This window comes from Centropristis striata, chromosome 1, assembly GCF_030273125.1.
Source record: "Centropristis striata isolate RG_2023a ecotype Rhode Island chromosome 1, C.striata_1.0, whole genome shotgun sequence".
In the NCBI taxonomy this organism is placed as follows: domain Eukaryota; kingdom Metazoa; phylum Chordata; class Actinopteri; order Perciformes; family Serranidae; genus Centropristis; species Centropristis striata.
This window is the reverse complement of record NC_081517.1, coordinates 14705827-14728679: the sequence shown is the minus strand read 5'-3', so window position 1 is coordinate 14728679 and position 22853 is coordinate 14705827. Positions and strand designations below refer to the sequence as shown.

At 38.5% G+C, this 22853-nt stretch overlaps 1 protein-coding gene, 1 long non-coding RNA gene and 1 pseudogene across 2 annotated transcripts; 2 read left to right on the top strand and 1 right to left on the bottom strand.

Annotated features, from left to right (window-relative positions):
- Nucleotides 1-8145: 8145 nt before the first annotated feature.
- On the bottom strand, nt 8146-8316 carry LOC131980092 (U2 spliceosomal RNA; annotated as a pseudogene).
- Nucleotides 8317-9746: 1430 nt separating this feature from the next.
- LOC131977186 (uncharacterized) lies at nt 9747-10200 on the top strand. Its single transcript, XR_009394866.1, has 3 exons — nt 9747-9833; nt 9929-9977; nt 10134-10200. It is a non-coding gene; the product is annotated as an uncharacterized LOC131977186 (long non-coding RNA).
- Nucleotides 10201-12470: 2270 nt separating this feature from the next.
- On the top strand, nt 12471-21891 carry arhgap19 (Rho GTPase activating protein 19). Its single transcript, XM_059335386.1, has 12 exons — nt 12471-12525; nt 13444-13718; nt 14513-14593; nt 14883-15092; nt 15874-16100; nt 16702-16788; nt 17013-17078; nt 18000-18206; nt 18331-18435; nt 19391-19504; nt 19736-19837; nt 21443-21891. The coding sequence occupies exons 1-12, from the start codon at nt 12482-12484 to the stop codon at nt 21497-21499; spliced, it is 1575 nt and encodes a 524-aa protein (XP_059191369.1). The 5' UTR covers nt 12471-12481; the 3' UTR covers nt 21500-21891.
- Nucleotides 21892-22853: the final 962 nt, after the last annotated feature.

Sequence of the window (22853 nt, the reverse complement as noted above, 5' to 3'; positions counted from 1 at the left end):
TTCAAGCCAGGAGTGGATTTTTCTTACCCCAAAGACAAGTCCAGAAGAGGGTTCCATCCAGGATTGTTTAAAGGGGGGATGAGCACTGGGAGTCAGGTGCAACTGTTGAACATTTTGGGGTTCAGTTAGGAGGGCCCCTTAGCAGAATTTTGCCTAGGGCCCCATGGAGGTCTGAACCGGCTCTGCGGATCGCCTTCGACCTAATCTTTAGGGGTTCCATCATGTCCAGCAACACGGAGCAGTGCTCATTAAAAGACTGTGTTAAAAGCTCAACATCGTTAAAATTTAGAATAAAATCACAGCGGAAGTGCTCTAAAAAGTGATCAGCTGTATTTTCAGTGATGGAAGAACTCAGGATGCTCAAAGTGAATCAATTTTGTTTTTTTCGATTCAATGATAGGAACTACAGTTTGGCCCAAAATGATTTCTGTTTGAGGGGCACTTTCAGCTGTTTTCTCTCTCTCAGCGGCATCAAATGTCACAGGAGCAGCTGTGGTTGATTGCTCTGATTGATGGCGGCCACCTGGCCCTGGTTGCTTGGATACCAATATGTTTTCTCATATGAACACACACATGTATTTTATACAGTCTATGGTTGAAAGCTTGATCTGAAAGCGTGGGGTTGATCTACATAGTCCTCAGCTGTGAGGCAACAGTTGGCTAGATCAACATGAAGGAAAAGAAAGGATTTTGCAAAACGACATGAGAATCATTTCTCCATTTAAACAGGATAATTTACAGTCATTATTTTGCCCATCCATACTGATGATCTGAAGAGGAAGGAAGCCAGGCTAGACTTAAACAGCATGACATGTATTTAACAGGAATGTACCAAAATGAACACGGCCTTTAAAGATCACATCCTCCTTTTTTCACATAGAAATATTTGTTGTGACTTCCTGACAAACAGTAATAAGAATCTCTTATTAGACCCACAATAGGGGAAATTCAACCTCTGCATTTAACCCATCCTTCTTTGTCACATCAGTGAACACACCATGCTGAGGAGCAGTGGGCAGCGCATTACTGCACCCCAGGGAGCTGTGTGAGAGGATTAGGTGCATTGCTCAAGAGCACTTCAGTCCTTAACCTGTCAGTCCTGGGATTCGAACCGGTGACCGTCCGGTTACAAGCCAGGTTCTAGGCCACGGACTGCCCTAATCTACCTGCTGGTTGCACAGAGACGTGAGCAGCAGCGATGAGTTTAACAGCAGCAGCGAGTGGATTCGTTGTCCTCCTTCTCTCTGTACAAGGTACTGCACGTCTACATTTATATCAGTTAGTGCACCTCAGAAATACAGAGAGGGAGGGGATTTAAAAAAAATACATAAATAGTTTTGATATCATTCTCTGCGGTGTGATCCCTTCTCTTTCTATAAAATGCAGTCATTACAGGAGATCTATGTGATTTTTCTCCACCAGCAGAATTTCTGTGCACTTAAAGACAGTAAAGCTGTGTCTGAGTGGATAGAAGCACTGATGATACATGCATTAACAAAGAAACAGTCCTCTAATTAATTTGTTGAATGAAACGTATCTCTCTCTGGGACTTCCTTTGTTGTTCTGCCGTGCTCTAACTCGACGTTGGTCAATGTTTTTATACATTAAAATACATGTAGAGGCTGTCTGCTCTCTGCCAGCATCATTAATACAAGAAATACAGTCTGTATCTTTCATGTCACAATAAATAAATAACTGAAGGATTTGCACGGTGCATAACCAAACTTAAAGTTGCATTAATGTATTTATTATGACACACAATGCAATTATTTGCAAAACCTTTGTATCTTGAAGACAAGATATCTAATCCTCAGACTGGGAAAGTTTAGATTTTTTAAAATAAATAAATATATACACTAATTTTGAATTTGGTTTATGTTTTTTTAATTTTCTCTTTACAAAGCATCCAAACTTTTTTGAAATATCACCTGATTCTTCAGTTTTCGCAGCTCTAAAATGTTTTGGCTTACTTCAGGTTATTGTTCAGGGGGTTTATAGCATCATAACTTTACTGTTTTAGTTCGATCTCACCGCTCTCACCAGCCTTAGTTCTAGCAGCAGCAGGAAGCTTTTTTTCCCCTGATCTCTAATTTTAATTTTTACCCTTGAAATAGAAATGTGCATCAGCTAAAGTTAATTTGGGCGAGTTTCCTTTATAAATATCAGAAGGAGCAGAACACGTCTGTTCCTGTTACCACACCCTTCTAAAATGTAATCTTCAGCTTTTTTTCATCTCTCTCAGAGAAATGCTTCAGTGCTTTGCTCTTCCTCTCTGCACCGTCTGTGTGATGTCCTGCAGATCATGTGTACATCTTTGAATGTTTCTCTGCTTTATTAAATATCATGGAAATGTTCACTTAACATACATTAAAGCTATTACATAACAACTTTATTTACCAAATATACCCATTTTAAAACCGAATAAAGAAGTAAAAACGTAAGAAAAATCTGATACACAAACAGTCTTAAGCTCCTAGTTCTCCCCATGAGATTATCTTTGTCTCACACTGACCTGAAGTGGTAAAACATAAAAGCATGTTGTTGTATTTTTAAAGATATTGTTTGGGCAATTTATAGCTTTATTGATAGTAGAGAGATATTCAGAGTGAAAGGGGGAGACAGAGGGGAAGACATGCGGGGAAAGGGCTCCGAGCCGGATTCAAACCCAGGCCACCCGCTCACGCGGACCTCAGAAGACATCTCTTGTGCTTTGAAAGGACACGAGGAGTTCCTTCTCCTCCAGAGTGTGAGTTTGATCCACCATATCAGGACCAGTGGTCTGCACTCTGGACATCCACCATGACAAATACTAGGGATAGACAAAAAAACTAAAACTAATAATTAAAATAGCCATTGACCGTTCACAGAACTCCTCACTCTAACAGTCCTCGTCCAATCCTACCCTAGTAACGGTTACTAAGAGAAGAATGTCCGTCAAGCTCTGAGTTCTGAGCAACAAGGTGAAACAGTCTGACACCAGGTACCCTCAGAGTTTAGTGAGAGGAGTCAATTTTTCCCCCAATTTCCAGACCAGAGCCTCTATGGTATGCGCTCTACCAGGTGTGCCACCGGAGTCGCCCTGACAGCATGTTGTTTTGATGTAGCTTCACACACTGAAGATTTTTCTCTTCTGATGCAGTCGTCTCTTGATGTTGTTATGAGTCTGACTGTATTTTTTTTTTTGCTCTGTGTTACAGTGGTACAGAGTCAGAATGGTTGGGGAGTGTCTTACACTTCTATGAAGATCTGTGCACCAACAGGGTCAACAGTGGAAATGAGCTGCACCTACACATACCCATCAATGCAAAACCCTTCCAGTGAAGTTCATAAAACATTCTGGTATACTAAAATTAATAATGGTGAACCTGTGGATCTGAAAACAATCTCAGAATACAAAGGTCGTGTGCATTACAGTTGTTCTAAAAACAACTGCACTCTGAGAATCTCAGACCTCAGAAAGAGCGACGCAGATGTGTACAAGTTCAGGTTCTTTACAATCACACCAGATGGAAAATACACTGGTTTCCCTGGAGTCACTTTGACTGTCACAGGTAACACTTACATCCACATGTGGATCATTTCAAAAAGCTCAACACAATATGAATGAGTGCTGTGTTTATTAGTGTTTGTGTGCATTTATATAGGCAGTTTTGTCCAAAATAACATTTCTGGTTATTCTTCACATACACAGATCTCCAGGTGTTGACAGACTCTAACTGGCTGCAGTGTGACAGCAGTTGTAAGCCACCTTATGGTTATCCCTATGTCTGGTACCAGAATGGACAGGAAATTCAGGAGAAGAGCTCATATTATTTTTACAAGTTTGATAATCAACACAGCTATTCATGTGCTCTTAAAGGATATGTGGACTTACCTTCTCGTTCAGAATGTGAGTTTACTCTGCAGTCTTTCACTAACATAACACCATCAAGTGAAGCCTTATCACTACATGTTTCTACCATTATGGCTTCTCAATGACTGTGGTTAAAATGTTGTTGAAAAATGGTTTTATCTTTCAGGTGCCAATGCTAAAGACTGCAACAGATTGACTTACACTGACGAAAGAATCTGTGCCTCCAAAGGCTCTTCAGTGAAAATATCTTGCATGTACAACAAATACAATTATCGTGATGCATCAACATTCTGGTTCAGGAAGAGTCCATTACAACCTGAGAACCTTGTGGTAAACTCTCAGTATGCAGGTCGTGCTGAGGTTGAAACAGTGAGAGGACGCTCCACTCTGACGATCTCTGAGCTGACAGAGAGCGATTCAGCCGAGTATCACTTCAAATTCAAAACACCAAGCTCTGAATGGAGCAGTTCACCTGGTACAACTCTGACTGTCACAGGTACTGACAAACACAAACTGAAGTAAATACACACACACACAGCACATTTAAAAACACTCAACATATTAATAATGGTCAGTTGTATGTAGCCTTATTGCTGCTGTAGCATTGCTCATTACTGATTCTTGTATTTGTTACTGTTGGGTTGATGTGTATGTACCTTTTTTTTTCTAGAAACAGTGATTACATTGTTTCCTGTTCTCGTCTCCAGAGCTCCAGGTGCAGGTGATCAGAGTTACAGTCCGTGGGTCTGATACCACTGTAGACCTGAAGTGTCACAGCAGCTGCAGTCCAGCTGGTCGTTCTTCTTTCATGTGGTTCAAGAATGGAGAGAAATTCAGAGAGGGGGAGACATTTTCTTATAGTGGCCGGTTCAATTCCACAGAAGACATCTCTTGTGCTTTGAAAGGACACAAGGAGTTCCCCTCTCCTCCAGTGTGTGAGTTTGATCCACCATATCAGGACCAGTGGTCTGCACTCTGGACATCCACCATGACAAATACTAGGGATAGATTAAAAAACTAAAACTAATAATCAAAATAGCCAATTGACCATTCACAGAACTCCTCACTCTAACAGTCCTCGCCCAATCCCACCTTAGCAACGGTTACTAAGAGAAGAATGTCCGTCAAGCTCTGAGTTCTGAGCAACAAGGTGAAACAGTCTGACACCAGGTACCCTCAGAGTTTAATGAGAGGAGTCAATTTTTTCCCCCCATTTCCAAAATCCAAAATGCAAGAGAAGCATTGCTGGCTGTGGATTCAACAGTGTAGGAGACCCCATTCCAGTTTAAAATATCCTAATTAAGCTAGCAAGCAAACATGAGCTAACTAACAATTGTATAGCTGTTAGATGTGATCAGTGGTGTAGTCTAGTTTTTTGCAGTGGGTATACTGTCTATACTCGTACTCACCCGTCCCAGAACAACACATCTTACAACAACAACCATCTTGGAGCAACACCTCATAAGCACTATCACGACCTTGTGTCTGATGCTGCATCCTAACATGTTGATAACATATCCAGTCTGTCACAATGCTCTCAAGATGTATACTGGAGGCTATGCATTAGTGAATGTGATTCAGATTCAGATGTTGTTGTATTCTTGAACTAAAAGACATCTGAATCTGAATCACATTCACTAAGGCATAGCTTACAGTATACATCTTGAGAGCATTCTGAAAGACTGGGTTAACCAACATCAACATGTTAGGAAGCAGCATCAGACACAAGGATGCAATGAGACTGGACATATCAGTTAGGAAAGCTGGCTCTGTGATTTGTTGGACACACAACCGTTTACAGTTCTGTGATTTCCCTGATGTTCATGAACACGACATACACTTAGGGGATGAGAAGCCTTTCAGTCATTGTCGTTCCCATGACAACGGGTTGTTTGGAGGTGGGTGGGACCTGGGGATGTCCTGAGAGCTAAAAGTTGGTCAGTTCAAGACAATGACAGAATTTGGTTTGCTTGTTTCGGTGTTGGCTACGGCCCAAAGTAGCCTGATTGTTCATGAATAAAGCACCGTATATATATCGATATATGAAAAATAAAAAAAAATCTAGTGAGTATATAGGGCATATACCAGCGTATCACGCAGAATAAACCACTGGGTATACGCAAATCACTCCCCTTTACCAGTGGGTATACGGCGTATACCTGCATATCACGTAGACTACACTACTGGATCAGATAACCCAAACCGGATTTAACAGTTATAGTTCCTGTCAACTACTAGCGCATAACTAGTACAACTAACTTATGATAATGATGCCGTCTGTAAAATTAGCACGCTAAGCTAGCTTGTAATGACGATAGGAGCTTAGCATAATACAGGGCTGTACAGTGCTACATGTAGTGCATAAAGGGTTGCCAACCGTCCCTTGAAAAACGGAATCATCCCGTATTTAGAAACAAAAGCACCCGTCCCGTATTGAGGTGAAAAGGGACGCACTTTGTCCCGTATTATTGTGACAGTCAAAAAATAGTCAGTAAATGCCAATGAAAAATGAATAACAGGGCGCTTTATATATAAATTTACTGTAAACTTGTTCCCAGGCCCCGTCCTGCTCTGTGACCAATGAGCTGACAGCATATTCACACACATTCAGTATGACGATACAGAATACGCTCATCCTATTGGTCCAGGAGAAGATAGCAGAAGACAAAAAAGCAGCATTCATAGGTGACAGTGACACAGACACCGACACTGCTTTATGGGGCAATACACCTTCAAGCAGCAATACCACTAGTACTCCTCCGAAAAAAATACAGAAAAGGATGCAACAAATACTGAGGAATTGGAAAAAAGAAACACCTGTGTGGGAAAAAGTGTGTGATAACATCTATAAAGCGCTCTTTTTCTGTAGCCCATGGTGGACTGACTGATCTGAAACAACATGCTTCCAATACTGCGGTCACGCCATCGGCATTTTAAATTTTAGTGCGCAATTACATTGCACTTTACGGTAGCCCGTTTGTCAGCTACATGACTCCAAAATAGCCATTTAATTGCATTCATGCTGCTCCAACAAAATAAGTACATCAAATTGTTATCAACAAATTCCAGTGCATTCTTGAAGACCAGGTCCCCATGTGTTCATGACATGAATTTCATGCCTTTTTACTGAACCAATTTGGAATTATGGAATGCCATAATCTTCCAAAATGGCCATTCAATTGCATACATGCTGCATTTTAAAAGCCAACAAAAGGAATAAATCAAATTGTTATCAGCAAACTCCACTACATCTTTGAAAAACAGGGCCTAATTGTTATTTTGTATTAAAGTGAAATGCTGGATAATAATTTGTTTTCGATGTATTCATGTCTGTGCTTATTTACCATCTTAGCACCACTTATTTTACATGTTTTCTCTGTTGTGTAACATAACGACCCAACAGGCCATTATAAACGTATTTTCTTTGAATCTTTTTTTAACAGCCTACCCCGTGGAGATATTACTCAAAAATAATCGCTAACACAAACATCGCTGCTCCGCTCCATAGCAAAAGTAACTAAGGGGGCGGAGCTTTTACAAATGGTCAATAACTGGGTTTCAGTCACGTGATTATGATGACGCGAGGCGGTGGGGCGATTTCAAATGGAGGGCAGAACGTGAACATCGGCTGTGTCCCAATGTCAAGGAAGGATGCTCAAACGGCTGGATTTGAAGGAAACTACGTCATCGACATCTGCCAAAGGACTGTCCCAATATCCAGGATCCTCCGGAGGACAGAGTCCTTCTTTTGCCCAAATTCCAAGAATGCATGTGTGTATCCTCCGTGCGCTCCGACTACCCACAAAGCATTGCGCACACCGGTCTACTGGGAGATTTAAAAATGGCGAGCGTAGAAACAGCAACGCCGGCGGCGCAATATGCATTTAAATAAGTATTTTCAGTTTACACTGAATGTTGTCACATAACTTACATAACGTGTGTTCAAAGTCAAGCAAAACATATACATAAACAAATGCCAGAATATTAAGCTAAAGATAATAAACGTCATCTTGATACATTGCCGGTTAAGTTAATTAATGCCGTCTCAGTCGCTAAAGTTATTGTTAATTAATTGCGTCAGATGATGATGTACTATGTGCAACTATGCCATTCAGAAAGTTATACTTTTCTTTATTGTGTTTACTGGGACCGAAAGTCCGCTATTATCCATTATTGTTATTTATAAATATATTATTGTACTGTACTGTAAAATATTCAGCCAGGATCAATGAAATATTCAGGCTTAATCCACTTTGTGGCTTTTACTTGCTAAATCGTGGAGATTCAACCTTAAAGCATCTTCTTCCATTTTCACAAAAATGTGTGAGAGTGCTGATGCCAAAGACACATCATGTTATGAACTGATTTTGAAATTGCGGCACTGAATTTATTTATTTATTTTTATTAAACTGATAAGAACAGGTGCTACACTTGATCTTAGCCAAAAGGCCGAGAGCGGCGCTGAATTTAAGCAGGACGTCCAAAGGCTGCACACTCCGAAGGCTGTCCAATTTGTGCGTTACACCAGTGAAAGGAAGGACTCTTGCCTCACCTCCGGAGGACCCGACTCTGAAGGAAGGATCCTACTAAGGAAGGATCCTTGACTTTGGGACACAGCTATGGTGTTGCCTAAAAATGGAGGAAACCATAGTCCACATGATAGCCCACTAATATTAGCACGCTAGCTTGCCTAGACCAATCACATTGCTGTTAAACAAATCAGATAAATGAATGATACACGTTTAAGTTGGTCTCTCAACCTCACCGAGTTGGTCTTGGTCTCGCTAGCTCGCTAGCTGGACTACAACAGTTCGTATACTAAAAAAATCGCTTTTCTTTCTCTCTGTTCTGAAATCTGTAAACGGTTGGAGCAGCCGTAAACTGCACAAAACATAGGCATTTTCTCAAACGGCAGTTCAAGCAAATTCACTTCCTGCCCTCTATCTGAATTTTGCACTCTTGCGATTCAGCAATGTGACTTCATGTGAAAGCAACCTATTGTCTCTATATTCGGATCTTGAAGGTATTTGTGATAATTTCTCTTCCAGATGCTCCAAGACTTACCTCTGTGTCAGTGAGTCCCTCTGCTGAGATAGTGGAGGGCAGTTCAATGAATCTGACCTGTAGCAGTGATACTAACCCAGCAGCCACTTATAGCTGGTATAAGAAGAATGAAAATCTACAACCTGAACCTCTCAGTACACAGACACAACTTGTCTTCAGCTCCATCAGGTCCTCTGACTCCGGAGAGTATTACTGCACAGCTGAGAACGAGCTCGGGAGGAGGATATCCAATTACACCATTATTGATGTGAAATGTGAGTTAAAAACAGCTTATTAAAGATAACAAACAGATTTAATCTGTCCAGTCCAGGAGATTTTAAGTTTTATTCAGTTTTATGTTCTTCTCAAGTTAACCTGCCAATCTCTGTTAACACGTTTCTTCCAGATGCTCCAAGACTTCCCTCTGTGTCAGTGAGTCCCTCTGCTGAGATAGTGGAGGGCAGTTCAGTGACTCTGACCTGCAGCAGTGATGCTAACCCAGCAGCTAACATTACCTGGTACAAGGAGAACCAAACACTGCTCAGTGAAGAACCACAGCTTGTCTTCAGCTCCATCCAGTCCTCTGACTCTGGAGACTATTACTGTGTAGCTGAGAACAAACTAGGGATGAGGATGTCTGATTACATCTCTTTTGATGTGAAATGTGAGGCATCTAAAGCACATCTTTTTGCTTCACATTCAGTCTGCTGAGTTAAAAAAGATTTAAGTTTTGTTCTATCGAAATTACAGACTGAGTTGCATATGTATGGTAAAATATCTCTATATTTTATTATGACTTGGTCAGCTGATTTATTTATTCATCTAATGACTGTCTGTCTCCATGTTTAGATAAATCAATTGTGATAAGAAATATCATCAGGGTTATTCCAACGGTTGTGATGCTGATTCTTCTGCTCCTTCTCTGTCTGTGGATGAGGTAAAAATTAACCCCCTGATCTTTTACGTTGACTCTTTACGGTCACAGTTATTGAGTTTGAGCAGTTTTTCTTTTTTTTTTAAATTTCAATCCAGGAAGATGAAAACTCTGAGTTCCACAAATGAACCAGAAGGGACTGTGGTGGTAAGAGAGAGAGAGAGAGAGAGAGAGAGAGAGAGAGAGAGAGAGAGAGAGAGAGAAAGAGAGAGAGAGAGAGAGAGAGAGAGAGAGGCAGCAGTGACAGAACTTATTCAACCAAATATTTAACCTGACTCTCTTCTTGTTGTCTCTTTTCATCAGTGGGACTATTATCCTGTGAACAACAGCCCAAACGCTGCAGCACAGAGAGAGGACACAGAGGAGCAGGAAGACCTGGTGTGAAGGTCAGCCCAGTTTTGAATCTGCTGCAAAAACCTCATAACAACTTCCTGCTTCCATTTGGTAAATGGACCTGCACTTATATAGCACTTTTCCAGTCGCTTTGCGACCACTCAAAGCGCTTTACACTACAGACTGCTCTCATTCACCCTTTCACACACACATTCATACTGGTGGCAGAGGCTACCCTAAACGGTGCCACCTGCCACCATTGGGAATTCATTCACACACCGATGAACCCAGCATCATTCAGTATCTTGCTCAGGGATACTTTGACATGTAGGCTGCGACGGTCAGGGATCGAACCACCAACCCTTTGGTTGGGGGCCAACCAACTCTACCAACTGAGCCACAGCCGCTTTGTTAGAAATAACTAATTCAAACCTTTCTGTGATTTTCTGTAGATGCAGCCAAACCAGATGGAGACTCGCCTGAAGTGGATTCATTTACCTTCAACTGCAAAAGTTTTTATTGTCCGTTTTCAGTATGGTATGAGAAGATCTGAGCAGAATTTAGGCTTTATTTTATACTCGTGCAGCTTTACATATGCTCAGGATTTAACTTTGCATGCATAGTGTTATTTTAGATGGTAATGCTATGAATTATTACAGTAGCATATGACAGCTGCAGAGAAAACAGACATGCAAGCAAATAGTATAGTATAGAATATTATATTTTAACAAAGAAAATAACTAAAGTAACGGTCACAGTTTGCTCATTATAACATTTTCACAGTATTTTATTGGCTGCTTGAAATATACATCCAGCTTCAGCAACAACTCTGCAGCCTGAACATCATGTTAGTTCCCTCTCACTGTAGCAGAGGGCCACAGTGTGTAGAAAGTTTTAATTATGTATATATATCATATAAAATGTTTGTTTCTTATTATTCAGAATAAATACTTTTTGTTTATTGAATGCAAATTAAATAGAAATAAATGTGTTTGCTCTGGCTTATTTTCCACATTTCCTTTATTTATCCAGCTATGAAACATGTAAGCTCAGAATGCATCAGTCATCAGAATAATTTACTTGCCCAAATACGTTTGGTTGAACCAAAAAGCACACTCAGTGACAAACATTTATTTGCCTCAAAGTCAGGAGGTAATTTTCATGTTTTTAAGAGATGATTTGCATTGAATCAATGTTTTGAGAAAAACAATTAATTTATGAAAATCACATCAAAATGTTTATTCAGCACCTTCTTTAGTCAGATGTCTTTCAGACCCCTACTTCCACATCAGAAATGTGTCTCCCATTCTGCTATTTGCAGAATCTCAGCTTCTTCATGGGCAAATTATATTACAACTGGACTCAACAATGAACTGATTAGAGTTTCAGGTCAAAGGTCAAGGTCACTGCAACCTCACAAAACACGCTTTTGGCCATAACTCAAGAATTCATGCACAAATTATGACGAAATTCACACAAATGTCCACAATAATGAAATGATGACATTTAATATCTAAAAGGTCAACTTCAGCTGTGACATAGTATTTTTTTGACAAAAGACATTTTGCATTTATTCAACAGCTTAACTCACTACAGCATGCCCTCTTTGAAATCAAATTGATTTTAAATGCAAGAAAAACAAAGGTTATGTTGTTTTTGCACCCAACACCCCTGGAAGGTACTATAAAAAAGGAAATAAACACACAAGAACTCTAACTTCTGTAAGAAAGTCAGTATTGTAGCTGCATCTCTGAACCTATCAGGCTAAAATATCTGGCTCAGACAGAAGTAACACACGCAAAGCCTACAAAGTAAAGACAGTAGCGCTAATAACACTCAAAATCCACGCACACTTATAGACACACAGTCATACTTTAAAGATGTTAAAATCATTTATCAAAAATGTTACCTGGGGCAATACTTCAGGTTGTCTCTGCAGTAATACACTAATTTGCTTTGCAAAAAAGGTGTATTGTGCTATATTTTTCTGAGATATTTTTCTTTTTGTAGGTTGCAATTATGTTTTTCTGGTACCCTTTCACAAAAAAAGGAGAAACACAGAATGATAAAAATATATGTACATATGTGGGATACTTGTATGTTATTGATGTATGCTTCTCAGATATATTCCAGTAGCTTGTTGTTGCATACAGATGCTGCTGTTTTCCTCTTGACAAGGCTACTGAATTCAAACCGACCAATCAGAGCGAGGTGCATGCAAATTGGCACCAGCACGCCCCGCCTACATTCGTCAAACGACCAATGGTTGGTGAGGTGGGCGGGTCCTAAAGGGCAACAGCGGAGGATTCAAACTGAACATGGCTGCGGGTAAAGATGTCCATGAAAACACAGAAAATAAAAGGTAAGAACAAATCGAGACCGAGAGTAACATGAGTTTTACATTGACACAGTGTTAGCATTCGTACGGCAAAAGATGAGCTGGCGACATTTTAAACGAGTGAGAGTGATGATACGTTAGTCAGACTGATTGACAAGGGCTGTCAACGTTAGCCGTCAGCTCAGTTAATGCTAACGTTAGCCACCGTTAGCTGCTTAACATTAACGGGTACAAAGTTGTACATTTGTTTATTTAGCTAATTTGGTGGTTAGACATTGCTGCTAACAGTTTAAGTGTGTATTTCGGAAATAAGTAAAGCAACCTTAGTGTGAATTCTCAGCTCTTCGCTTGTGTTGGCATACGTTTGGGCAAACTACGCTAAATTACGTTACAGTAGTTAAATTAAATGTAGGTTAGCTTGGTTTATTCAGCTAACGTGAGGTTAACGTTAGTCGATGCTAAGCCTCTGCTCTTATGTTTCTTTATATGTATAACCTATGTAGTTTACAGGCGTGAATAGAGTATAGTAGCCCTGCAAGTCATCCTGCCTTTGTTTGGCTTTTGTAATGCTGAAGCTTTGCTGTAAATGTTAGAGCTGTAATTTAATTGTGATAATTTGAGGTCGTAGAAGACGGGTTAGGTAAGGTTAAAAGGGCATAATGACCCTAACAATGTCATCAGCTAGAGCTGGAGTTGGTTTATTTGTATATCTTTGGCATAAACATTTTGACAGATAATGGCATTGATTTCAGCAGACACACGTACAACAAAGAGCAGTTATTATTAAGGCCCGCACGTATACACAAGTCCATCAAGCAGCAGTAGTCATTTTTTAAGACTTAGTAACCTGTTTTTTTTTTTAACCTTAACTTGTGTATGACGTCTTCCCCCATACTACAAGAGCACAACAGTATAAAACCTGTGTCTGTGTCTCCCCCTCAGAGGTTCAGTGAGAAGGATGGGGATCAATCAGGAGGAATCACCTGGGGGCCCTCACGCTGGCCATCCACCAGTCATCTTCAACCCGGACTTTTTTGTGGAGAAACTCCGCCACGAGAACCCTGATGTTTTCCTGGAGCTGCTGCTTAGTAATATCACTCGCCTTATTGATCTACCTGGGACAGAGTTTGCGCAGCTCCTTGGTGAGGAGGCACCTAAGACCCCAACAGGTGGAAATGGAGGCTTCTTTCGCTCTTTCAACTTCCTCAAACGCAAAGGTAAGAGGTCAACTAGGTGACATCTACAAATTACCACGAGCAACAGCCACAGTAAATGTGCCTCCCTGTTTTTGTATACAATTTGATATTTACACAATTTGAAAGTCCATCATGTCATGTCCGGTATTTATGATTTAGGCTATAAAATTGTCACACCAGGTATCCAGTAATGTAGTAATTCTTAATGTGGTATCTCAATATTGATAATAATATAATATTATTAGTAATACCTTTATTTGTATAGCACATTTCATATAACATTCAGCTTGAAGTGCTTCACAGTCTGGCATTAAAAACACAGAGTCAACTAAAAGTGGTACAGTGTGTCATTAAAAACAAAAAAAACAAGATTAAAAACATTAATTTATATACGAAGAGTAAAAGATATAATTGAACAGCAGGAAAATAAAACTAGTAAAAAACAAAACAAAACAATTTGCTGAGTGCTTGCCTTAATAAGACTATAATACTCATAATACTAATAATTTTGCTTCTTAAAAATATCAACAGATATGAGATAATAGATAATATCTTAGAATTTGGATATGGTAAAATGGCGTAAGGGATGTATTTTTCTGCTCTTAAAAGCTGCATTACCTTTTAAATTGTGTCATTTTAAAAAATGTAAAATATGATGTTATTGCACTTATTTTCTAGTGTCTAATGTTCGCTTTAAACCTGTGTGGCACTGCTCGTTTTTGTAATGAGAAATGTAGCAATTGTTGCATAAAAGGAAGAGCTATTTTAGTAACTGTAGATTCCTATTAATCTGATATCTCCTCTTACTTTCACAGATAAAGGCTTTGTGTTTGGAACGCCACTGACAGAGAGCTGCATTGCCCAGATCTACCAGCTCATTGAGTACCTCAGTAAAAGTGAGTTATCTAAATTAAAAAAAAAGTTGTTTTTACATCCTCACGGCTGTGACTTTCAGATAAGAATATATGAATAATACACCAATGATTGCTTTTAAACAACCAAGTCCATTAGCTCTGATCAGTGCAAAGTGCATTTTACTTCTCATTTTTTTAAGTGTGCATGTCATGTCTCTTCAGCTAGAATTAAAAAAAAAAAAAAAGACATTTCCAACAAGGAGTGAGCACACAATTAAAAATAACTGGTTTGGCGTTATCAGATGTTTTAAGTTTTTACTTGCTGATTCAGATCTGCACGTGGAGGGTCTGTTCCGGGTGCCAGGTAACAGCGTTCGGCAGCAGACCCTGAAGGAGCTTCTCAACAGCGGAGTCGATGTCGACCTGGAGTCTGGAGACTTTCACCCCAATGACGTGGCCACCCTGCTCAAGACTTTCCTGGGAGAGCTGCCCGAGCCCCTGCTCACACACAGACACTTCCACGCACACCTCAAGATAGCTGGTATAAATACACACACACAGGCACACTTTTTGTAATGTTTTTCTCTGTAGTCTAATTTCAGGTAACAAATACTGGATGATACAAAAGACACCTGAGTATAAGGGCTGGGTGATATGGCCAAAATCTTCTATCCTGATATAAATTATTTCATATCATTATCATCATCATATATATCACAATAAATCATGTTTTCTGGTTTTTCAGTTAATAAATTGTCTATATGAATAATGAATATCTATATGAATATCTAAAGTCTATTTTTGTTATTTGTAATTTTTCTAAATGATGTGACCTTGCATTAACACATACGGCCGCTGGCTTTTGACACTGCGATACAAACAAAAATATATACAACAAGCATTTTAATATTGTTCAGGTGATTTTTGGCCAGCCCTAGTAGGGTAGAGTATTCTCTCATGCTTTGGTTAAACTTTTAGAGAAGCAGCCATGTTTGTTAGGCATTTTAGCCTTTCTAGAAGTGCACAGAGTAGTTAATGCAACACTTTTTTTCTAAGAAGGAGATTACTTTATTAATCCCACAATGGGGAAATTTAACCTCTGCATTTAACCCATCCTTTTTTACACACAAGTGAACACACCATGCAAGGAGCAGTGGGCAGCACATTACTGCGTACAGGGAGCTGTGTAGGGGGGGTTAGGTGCCTTGCTCAAGGGCACTTCAGTCCTAGATCTGTCAGTACCGGGATTCGAACTGGCGACTCTTCAGTTACAAGCCCAATTCTATATCAGCTTCCATGACTTCCCCTCTCCCCTCTTCCAGATATCACTCTGTTTGACGAACACGGCAACAAGACCGCGATGCCCAACAAGGAGCGTCAAATAGAAGCCCTGCAGCTCCTCTTCCTGCTGCTACCTCAGGCCAACCGCTCACTGCTCAAACTGCTGCTGGACCTGCTCTACCACACCGCCAAGCAGCAGGACAAGAACAAGATGTCCGCCTTCAACCTGGCCCTCATGTTTGCCCCGCATGTCCTCTGGCCCAGACATGTAAGATCTGCACTTTATAACTACATCATTGAGGTTCAAGGACCAGGGGCTAGACTACTTTTCTCAATTTGAGAGTAGTTCTTTACCACAATTGTTAATAAAGAGAATTTATTCCGAGAGAAATTTGCCTGAAAACTGCCACACTTACACATTATCCTTAATGGCACGATGAGGATTTTTCTAAAAAGCAATCTATGGACTAAATTAAAAAAAATAAATCCTTCTCAATCATCACATGACCCATTAGAAGTGAATGTCTCTATCTCTCAGTATTTTAGCTTTCTTTTGATTTCGCTAGATGGACTAAAAATTGTTAAACTCACTGACTAGGCTTCGCCAAGGCAAAGAGCTGTCGCTTACTTTAAATATTTTGTTTCTGAACAGCAACAGAAAACTCAACTCATTAGGCCATTAAATATAATCTGAGTAGAATTTCAAAATTTCCTTTTTATTGCCCCAAAGTGTGCCCCATGTGGCAGACAGCAAGAAAAACAAGTACACATGTATTGCTAGCTGTTGATGAAACTCAAATAAACAGAGTTTTTAATATGTCTGTGCCATAGTGTTTAAATAAAGTGACTTCTGTTCTCTCCTGCTCCAGATGACAGCTGGCGACCTGAAAGACAATCTGAAGAAACTAAACAACAGCATGGCCTTCCTCATCAAACACTCACAGAAACTCTTCAGGGTGATTATTGACCACACACAAACAAACAAACACACACACACACACACACACACACACAAATGCACACATGTCCGAACAATCAATCTGCTTAAATTGAACAAAAGTCATCTTTTCAGTATTGTTTTCAGTCCGGGGTTCTAGAAACAGAATATGTGTCTACTGAATATGTGACCTGTGGATGAGTGACATGTGTCTGCTACGTGTGTCTGCTGTGTGTTGTCCAGGCTCCCGTCTACCTGAGAGAATACGCCAGAGTGCACTTCACTGGGAACAAGGTTCTGCAGACCAAGGTTAGATAAGGAAGTTCACTTAGAGCACCACTTTTCCAACATAAACACACCTTCCTCACCTCCTGTTTAAATCATTTTATTACACAGATTGAGGTTTTTTAGGGCAGCTACTGACACAGATGTTCGAGGGGAATAATTCACTGACTATGACATGGTTGTGAAATGGTGCATTTTTCAGCTGGAATGAAAATAGATGTTTACTATGTGGATTGTGCAGCAATTTTGCACCAATATAACTATTTAAAGTTCCCACAGACAGCTGTTTTCTTAAACAAATAACTTTCTTAAAGAATATTTAACAAATATTATACATTATAAATACAATGCAAAAATAATAAATGACTGAATAAACAACTGTGCTGTATATTCTGTATAATTCAGTTGCTAAATATTGAAATAAAGAATAAATCAAAAATAAAATAAATGGCTAAATACACATCAGTACTGTATACTTTGTGTCAGTCAGTTGCTAAACATTTAATTAATAAATAAAAATAAATGGTTTTAAAAAAAACATTTTTATAGAAGCGCATATTGGACAACATGCTCATTTATATTGGTATGTTTGTGAAAGGCCAATTTCAGCCACAATAATCAGCTTTTCTTCACACATACAAATACAGCTTTCTTACAAGACAGAGGTAATGTTGTTATAAATGACAAATCTAATTAATTTAAAAGTAGATTAATGCCTCAAAAAGGTTTTTAACAGAGGAAGTACTTTGGTTATAAAGAGGTTGGTTACAGTTAATGAGACTGAAAATTTAAGCAATTAACGTGGCTAGACTCCAAACAATATGGTGATAAAAATCAATGATAATGCCTCTTTTCTCTCACAAACTTTCATTTTCCTGCTCACACACATGAAATAATTCCTATGTGAAGTACACCGCCTGCTTGACCTGCCCTCTCCTCACTCAGGATGATCTGGAGCTGCTGGCGCTGAGCAGCTCTCCTGCACAGCGGACAGTGTTGCCCCTGAAGAGGACGGCTGTTCAGGGCCCCAGCTCTCAGGAGCAGTGCCAGTCACCGGCTCAGCAATACACAGAAGAAGCTCTGAAGGAGCTCTTCAGACACGTCCACCACAACATGCCAGACTCGGCCAAGAAGAAGAAGCTCGTCAGACAGGTCCATCTCACCTTTCACTGTCCTAGAGTTCTGAAATGTAGACGGTTTCTCATTGCAAGTCACTTTGTGTGTTAAAAATGTCTTAAAATATAAGTATGTGTTGTTGTTTTTTTACTTTGTGCAGTTAGTCAAACAGACAACCTCACGAACGCCCACTAATGAGCACCAGGCCCCTGCAGCTCCTAGCAAGAAACATCCACGCTCCCGCTCGTTTGGTGGCCTCATCAAGGTACTAAATAATCTGGGAAAGTGACAAATTAAGTAAAAATAGTCATTGCACATGTTTTGTAAATGCTATAAGTAGTTTATAAGCCTTTGCAGAAGTTGTATTAATTGTATCATCATTTTCTAAGCAAGTATGTGAGTATATAAGGCCACAACAAGAAAAAGTATCTGAACCCTTTGAAACTACCTAGATATCCTCATTAATTTGTCATAAAATGTGATCCGGTCTGTATCTAAGTCATAAGTATAGACAAACACAATGTGCTTAGCCTAATGCCACACAAACAATTATAATATTTCATGTCATAATAGAACACATCCAGGACACATTCACAGTGCTGGTGTAAAAGTAAATGAACCCTTGGATTTAATAACTGCTGCATCACCCAACTTCTACTGAGCTTCAGCTGGCAGACAGCCACCCTTACATTATTTTGTAGGATAACTTGATAAACTTTGAATCATTTTTCCACTTGATGCTTAATGGATGTATTAAATAATGACAATACATTTTATAATAGTTTGTGTGGTATAAGTTAAGCACATTGCTTGTCTATAAATGTAGATTAGATGAAGATCAGATCACATTTTATGCAGAAAACATACTTTTTTTTGCAACTGTCTGTGTATTTTGTAAGATGGGCTTGCATTGAAATTAGTGCTCAAACAATCTGCCAGTATGCTGCAGTCACCAAAGATGCCAGATTAAACGTGATAATGACTTAATAATATTGATAATGACCTGTTATTTATGAATATATATGACTCTTAAAGTTGAATTCTTTGAGAAGTTAGAAATCTGTTTGAAAAATCCTTTGACTGTGATGTTTTGTCAGTAAACCGCTCAACCAAGTGCTCTTTTTTGCAAACCTGCTCAGTTAGTGGCATTTGTTTTATCTGTACGAACGAAACTTACTTTTTTATAAACTTGTTTTTCCCACCTGATTGTCTGATAACAGCGCAGAGCTCGTGGTGAGCAGCTGACAGCAGAGAGGCGGGTCCGACACATCTCCCCTGAAACTGTCACCAGTGCAGGAAGAAAACTTGGTAAAGAAAACGTTGTCCTACAAAGGGTAAGCTGCTTCTTTAAATTATTATTTTAACACCACTTAGGCTGACAATACCTAATACACTTTGTGTCTTTGTTGTGCTTTTTCTCTGTGGTGACTGCAAACTTTAGTTGGCTTTTTATTCCCTGCTTTTCTTGAATAACAGTTTATTCATCTGCCACAAAATCAGCACATAGCCTGAATTTTCTGTCTTTTCATACTACCAATAATAATGTAATATTGTTGTGTGTACAGGTGAACAGCCCATTTAATGATCATGTGTTGGGAAAGGCGGGGCTGGTAGTAAAAAATCCAGACTTTGCTTTCAAGAAGGACAAAGCTCTAAAGGTTTCCAAGGTATGACGCAGCATTCCAACCCTAAAAAAAAAAACACTGTCAAAATTCTGTTCATACATTTATACGACATGCAAACTTCACAGTTGTACGGAAGAGGATTGGGGCCAGGTAGGATAAAAAAATATTGACAGGAGGATTTCTTTTTTCCGTTATGCAGTTCGGGAAAAAGGAGAAATGATATGTTGAGAATAAAGTTGAAATATGATTTTGGAAAAAAAAGTTGAAATGACGAAAATTAAGTAAAGTTTTTGTTTTTCTGTAAAGTTGTAAAGATATTCACAGATACACAATAAGTCATCAGAGTAATATTGTTTCCTATCCAAAAAGTTAGGTAGACTGCAAGCTACAACCTGATTTTCATCAATGTCATAAAATGAGCAATAACCACAATATTTAAGGGTGTAGTAGTACTAAAATCCCCCTACACATAAATTAGATTCTTGGTAGTAGGCTACCATAACTACTGTTTTGGGGAAAATCTGCTTTTAAGTAATTTATGTGAATTTTTTAGACATTATTGTATTATATTATACAGGTTTATCTCAATAAATTAGAATATCATAGAAAAGTTTATTTATGTCAGTAATTCAATTCAAAAAGTGGAAAAGACACATTATATTGATCCATTACACACAGAATGAAACCTTTCATGTCTTAATTTATTTAATTTCTTCTAATTATTATGATTATGTCTTACATTTAATGAAGACCTAAAATTCAGTGCCTCAAAAAATATTTATTATTACAAAAGACCAGTTTTAAAAAAATATGTGTAATATGGAAATGTTGGCTGAAATCTGAAAAGTATGTCCATCTATATGACTCAATACCTGGTTGGGGCTATTTGACTTGAACTACTGGAAATTGACTTTTTCATCATATTCTGATGTATTGAGATGCACCTCTATATTATGTATATTTTATACATATTTTCTCAACATTGCATTGCAAATTTATTCTCAACATTGTATTTCGACTTTATTCTCGTCATTTCAACTTTTTTTTCAAACTTAATAATGATTTATTTTATTCTCCTACGTGGCCCTAATCCTCTTCCGTACAGTTGTAATAACCAATATGTGAAAACAATGCACTTTGCCTTGCAGTATTTCAGTTTTTTAAAGAAGCTGCACACAATGTTGTTTAAAGCACCTTTTTAAATTCTCTCTTATCAAGTGAAACGGAATTGTAAGCAACTGACAAGTAGCTTTTTTTTTATTTATTAGAATCTTGTATTTAAGTTAAAAAAACCTGTTGAATATAGACATTAGTCAAGAAGATTTGATTTTGTTTTGCACAATGACCAAGCGCACAAAAATGTAGCTGTCACATGTTTGAGTCCATCTAAACCTTGTGTTATGTAAAACATTTTTTGTAATTTTTTGGATCACAACACCACAGTTTTTTGTTGTACGCTGTCATTAATTTTATAAATCATTAATTTACAGAAACACAATTGGAATGCCCTAACTTGAAGCTACTTTTTTCCCACATTTGTTTGTTTTCACACAATATTTTTGGACAAATGGCATTGTTGCCAGTGTTTAACTTTTATTTATGAGTCTCTCTCTCCACCCATCCATCCCTCCTTCCATCTCCTGGCAGGACTCTCCCTCTGTGACCAAGATGTGTTTCTCTCCCGCTCAGGAGATCTCACTTTAAAACCTGACAACTCCTCCTTGTCACGGGCAGGACTTGGGCAGTATTAATATTTCTATTCCTCCTGTTTATCATCGTGGTACGTCTATTCTTACTGTGACTAATATAAAGCGGCTTTAGCCTCGGCCAGAAGAGCCAAACCAAGGCCAGGAGCTCACCGCTGGACATTGATCAAGATGTGAGTTATAACCTGGTGCAAACAGTTCAACTAAATCCTCTGCTGTAACATCTAGATCTAAGATGTCCTCAGTTTGAAGTGAGGGCTTCAAATCATACAAAACCTGTGATAACCTTGATATATAATATCTGATAGCAAATGCTAAATGCTTTTTTACATCCAGAAATATTTTTTAAAAGTCCCAAATTTCTCTTAGTTCTGTTTATTAGGATTTCAGCTTTCAGATAATTGTGTATCAACATCGACAATATTTTTTAACATAATTCAGTATTCATATTTGAAAATATTTAATCAAACAAAAGACAAATTTTGTTTTTGTTTTGGGAGAATATGGTATTTGTATTTATTATTTTTTAAACCAATAGTGATCAGCAGAAACATCCCAAAAAACTGCTCAAACATCAGCAGTTTTTTGGGATGTTTCTGCTTTTCACAGTTTTTAAAATTTAATTGGCATATTTCAGACTTTTTTTGTGAATAGAAGTGATTCAATCTAGGGCAAAACAATTAAACGTTAAAACCTCAATATAACAGAACAACCACGAGTATGCATTATGTGATCCGCTGAAAGATCATGTTAATTTTTCCTGTATGAGCATTCATCATATTGCATGCCGCTGTGTTTGAATACACTGAATACTCGCTCTACCTTAATGTGAATAATTCAAACAGTAATCTGTGCTTTGGTTTGGCTTCTCCGACTCAGTTATCACTTGAAACTTGTTTTGTTAGCTACTGTATCAGAGTTTAACCACTAGCGAGCTGAGCTTACAGTCGGCTGTAGAGTGTAGAATATGTATACATGTTGTACAGTGTGTGTGTCTGTGAGTGTGTGTGTTTATGTTTATACTTTTATTTGGGAACTGTGATGTTATGTTTCTGGTACAATGTGTTGTAAGTCTTTGGATGATAAGTTTTGGTGTCACTGATGCTGTTCAGTGAGCAGGTCACTTTATTTTTCACATATTTCATCCGGATATGAAAAAACAGGATTTTTATTGATTATTACCTTTTTACTACTCTCACAGATTTATTCACAATGAAACCATTGACTTGGATCCCTGTTTGTGAATCTGTTAAATATGAAATGTTACAAAAATGTGTCATGGGACTTGGGAATATGTTTTTAAACATTTTATTTTATTTTATTTTTTTTACATTTTCTTCAGCTGTGTGATA

Bases quoted from the DNA above. Each gene is read 5' to 3' on its own strand.
- arhgap19 (XM_059335386.1), top strand. From the start codon at position 12,482: ATGGCTGCGGGTAAAGATGTCCATGAAAACACAGAAAATAAAAG. The intron at 17,079-17,999 runs GTTAGATAAGGA...CTCCTCACTCAG, and splicing joins ACAAGGTTCTGCAGACCAAG to GATGATCTGGAGCTGCTGGC. The intron at 18,207-18,330 runs GTCCATCTCACC...TACTTTGTGCAG, and splicing joins AGAAGAAGCTCGTCAGACAG to TTAGTCAAACAGACAACCTC.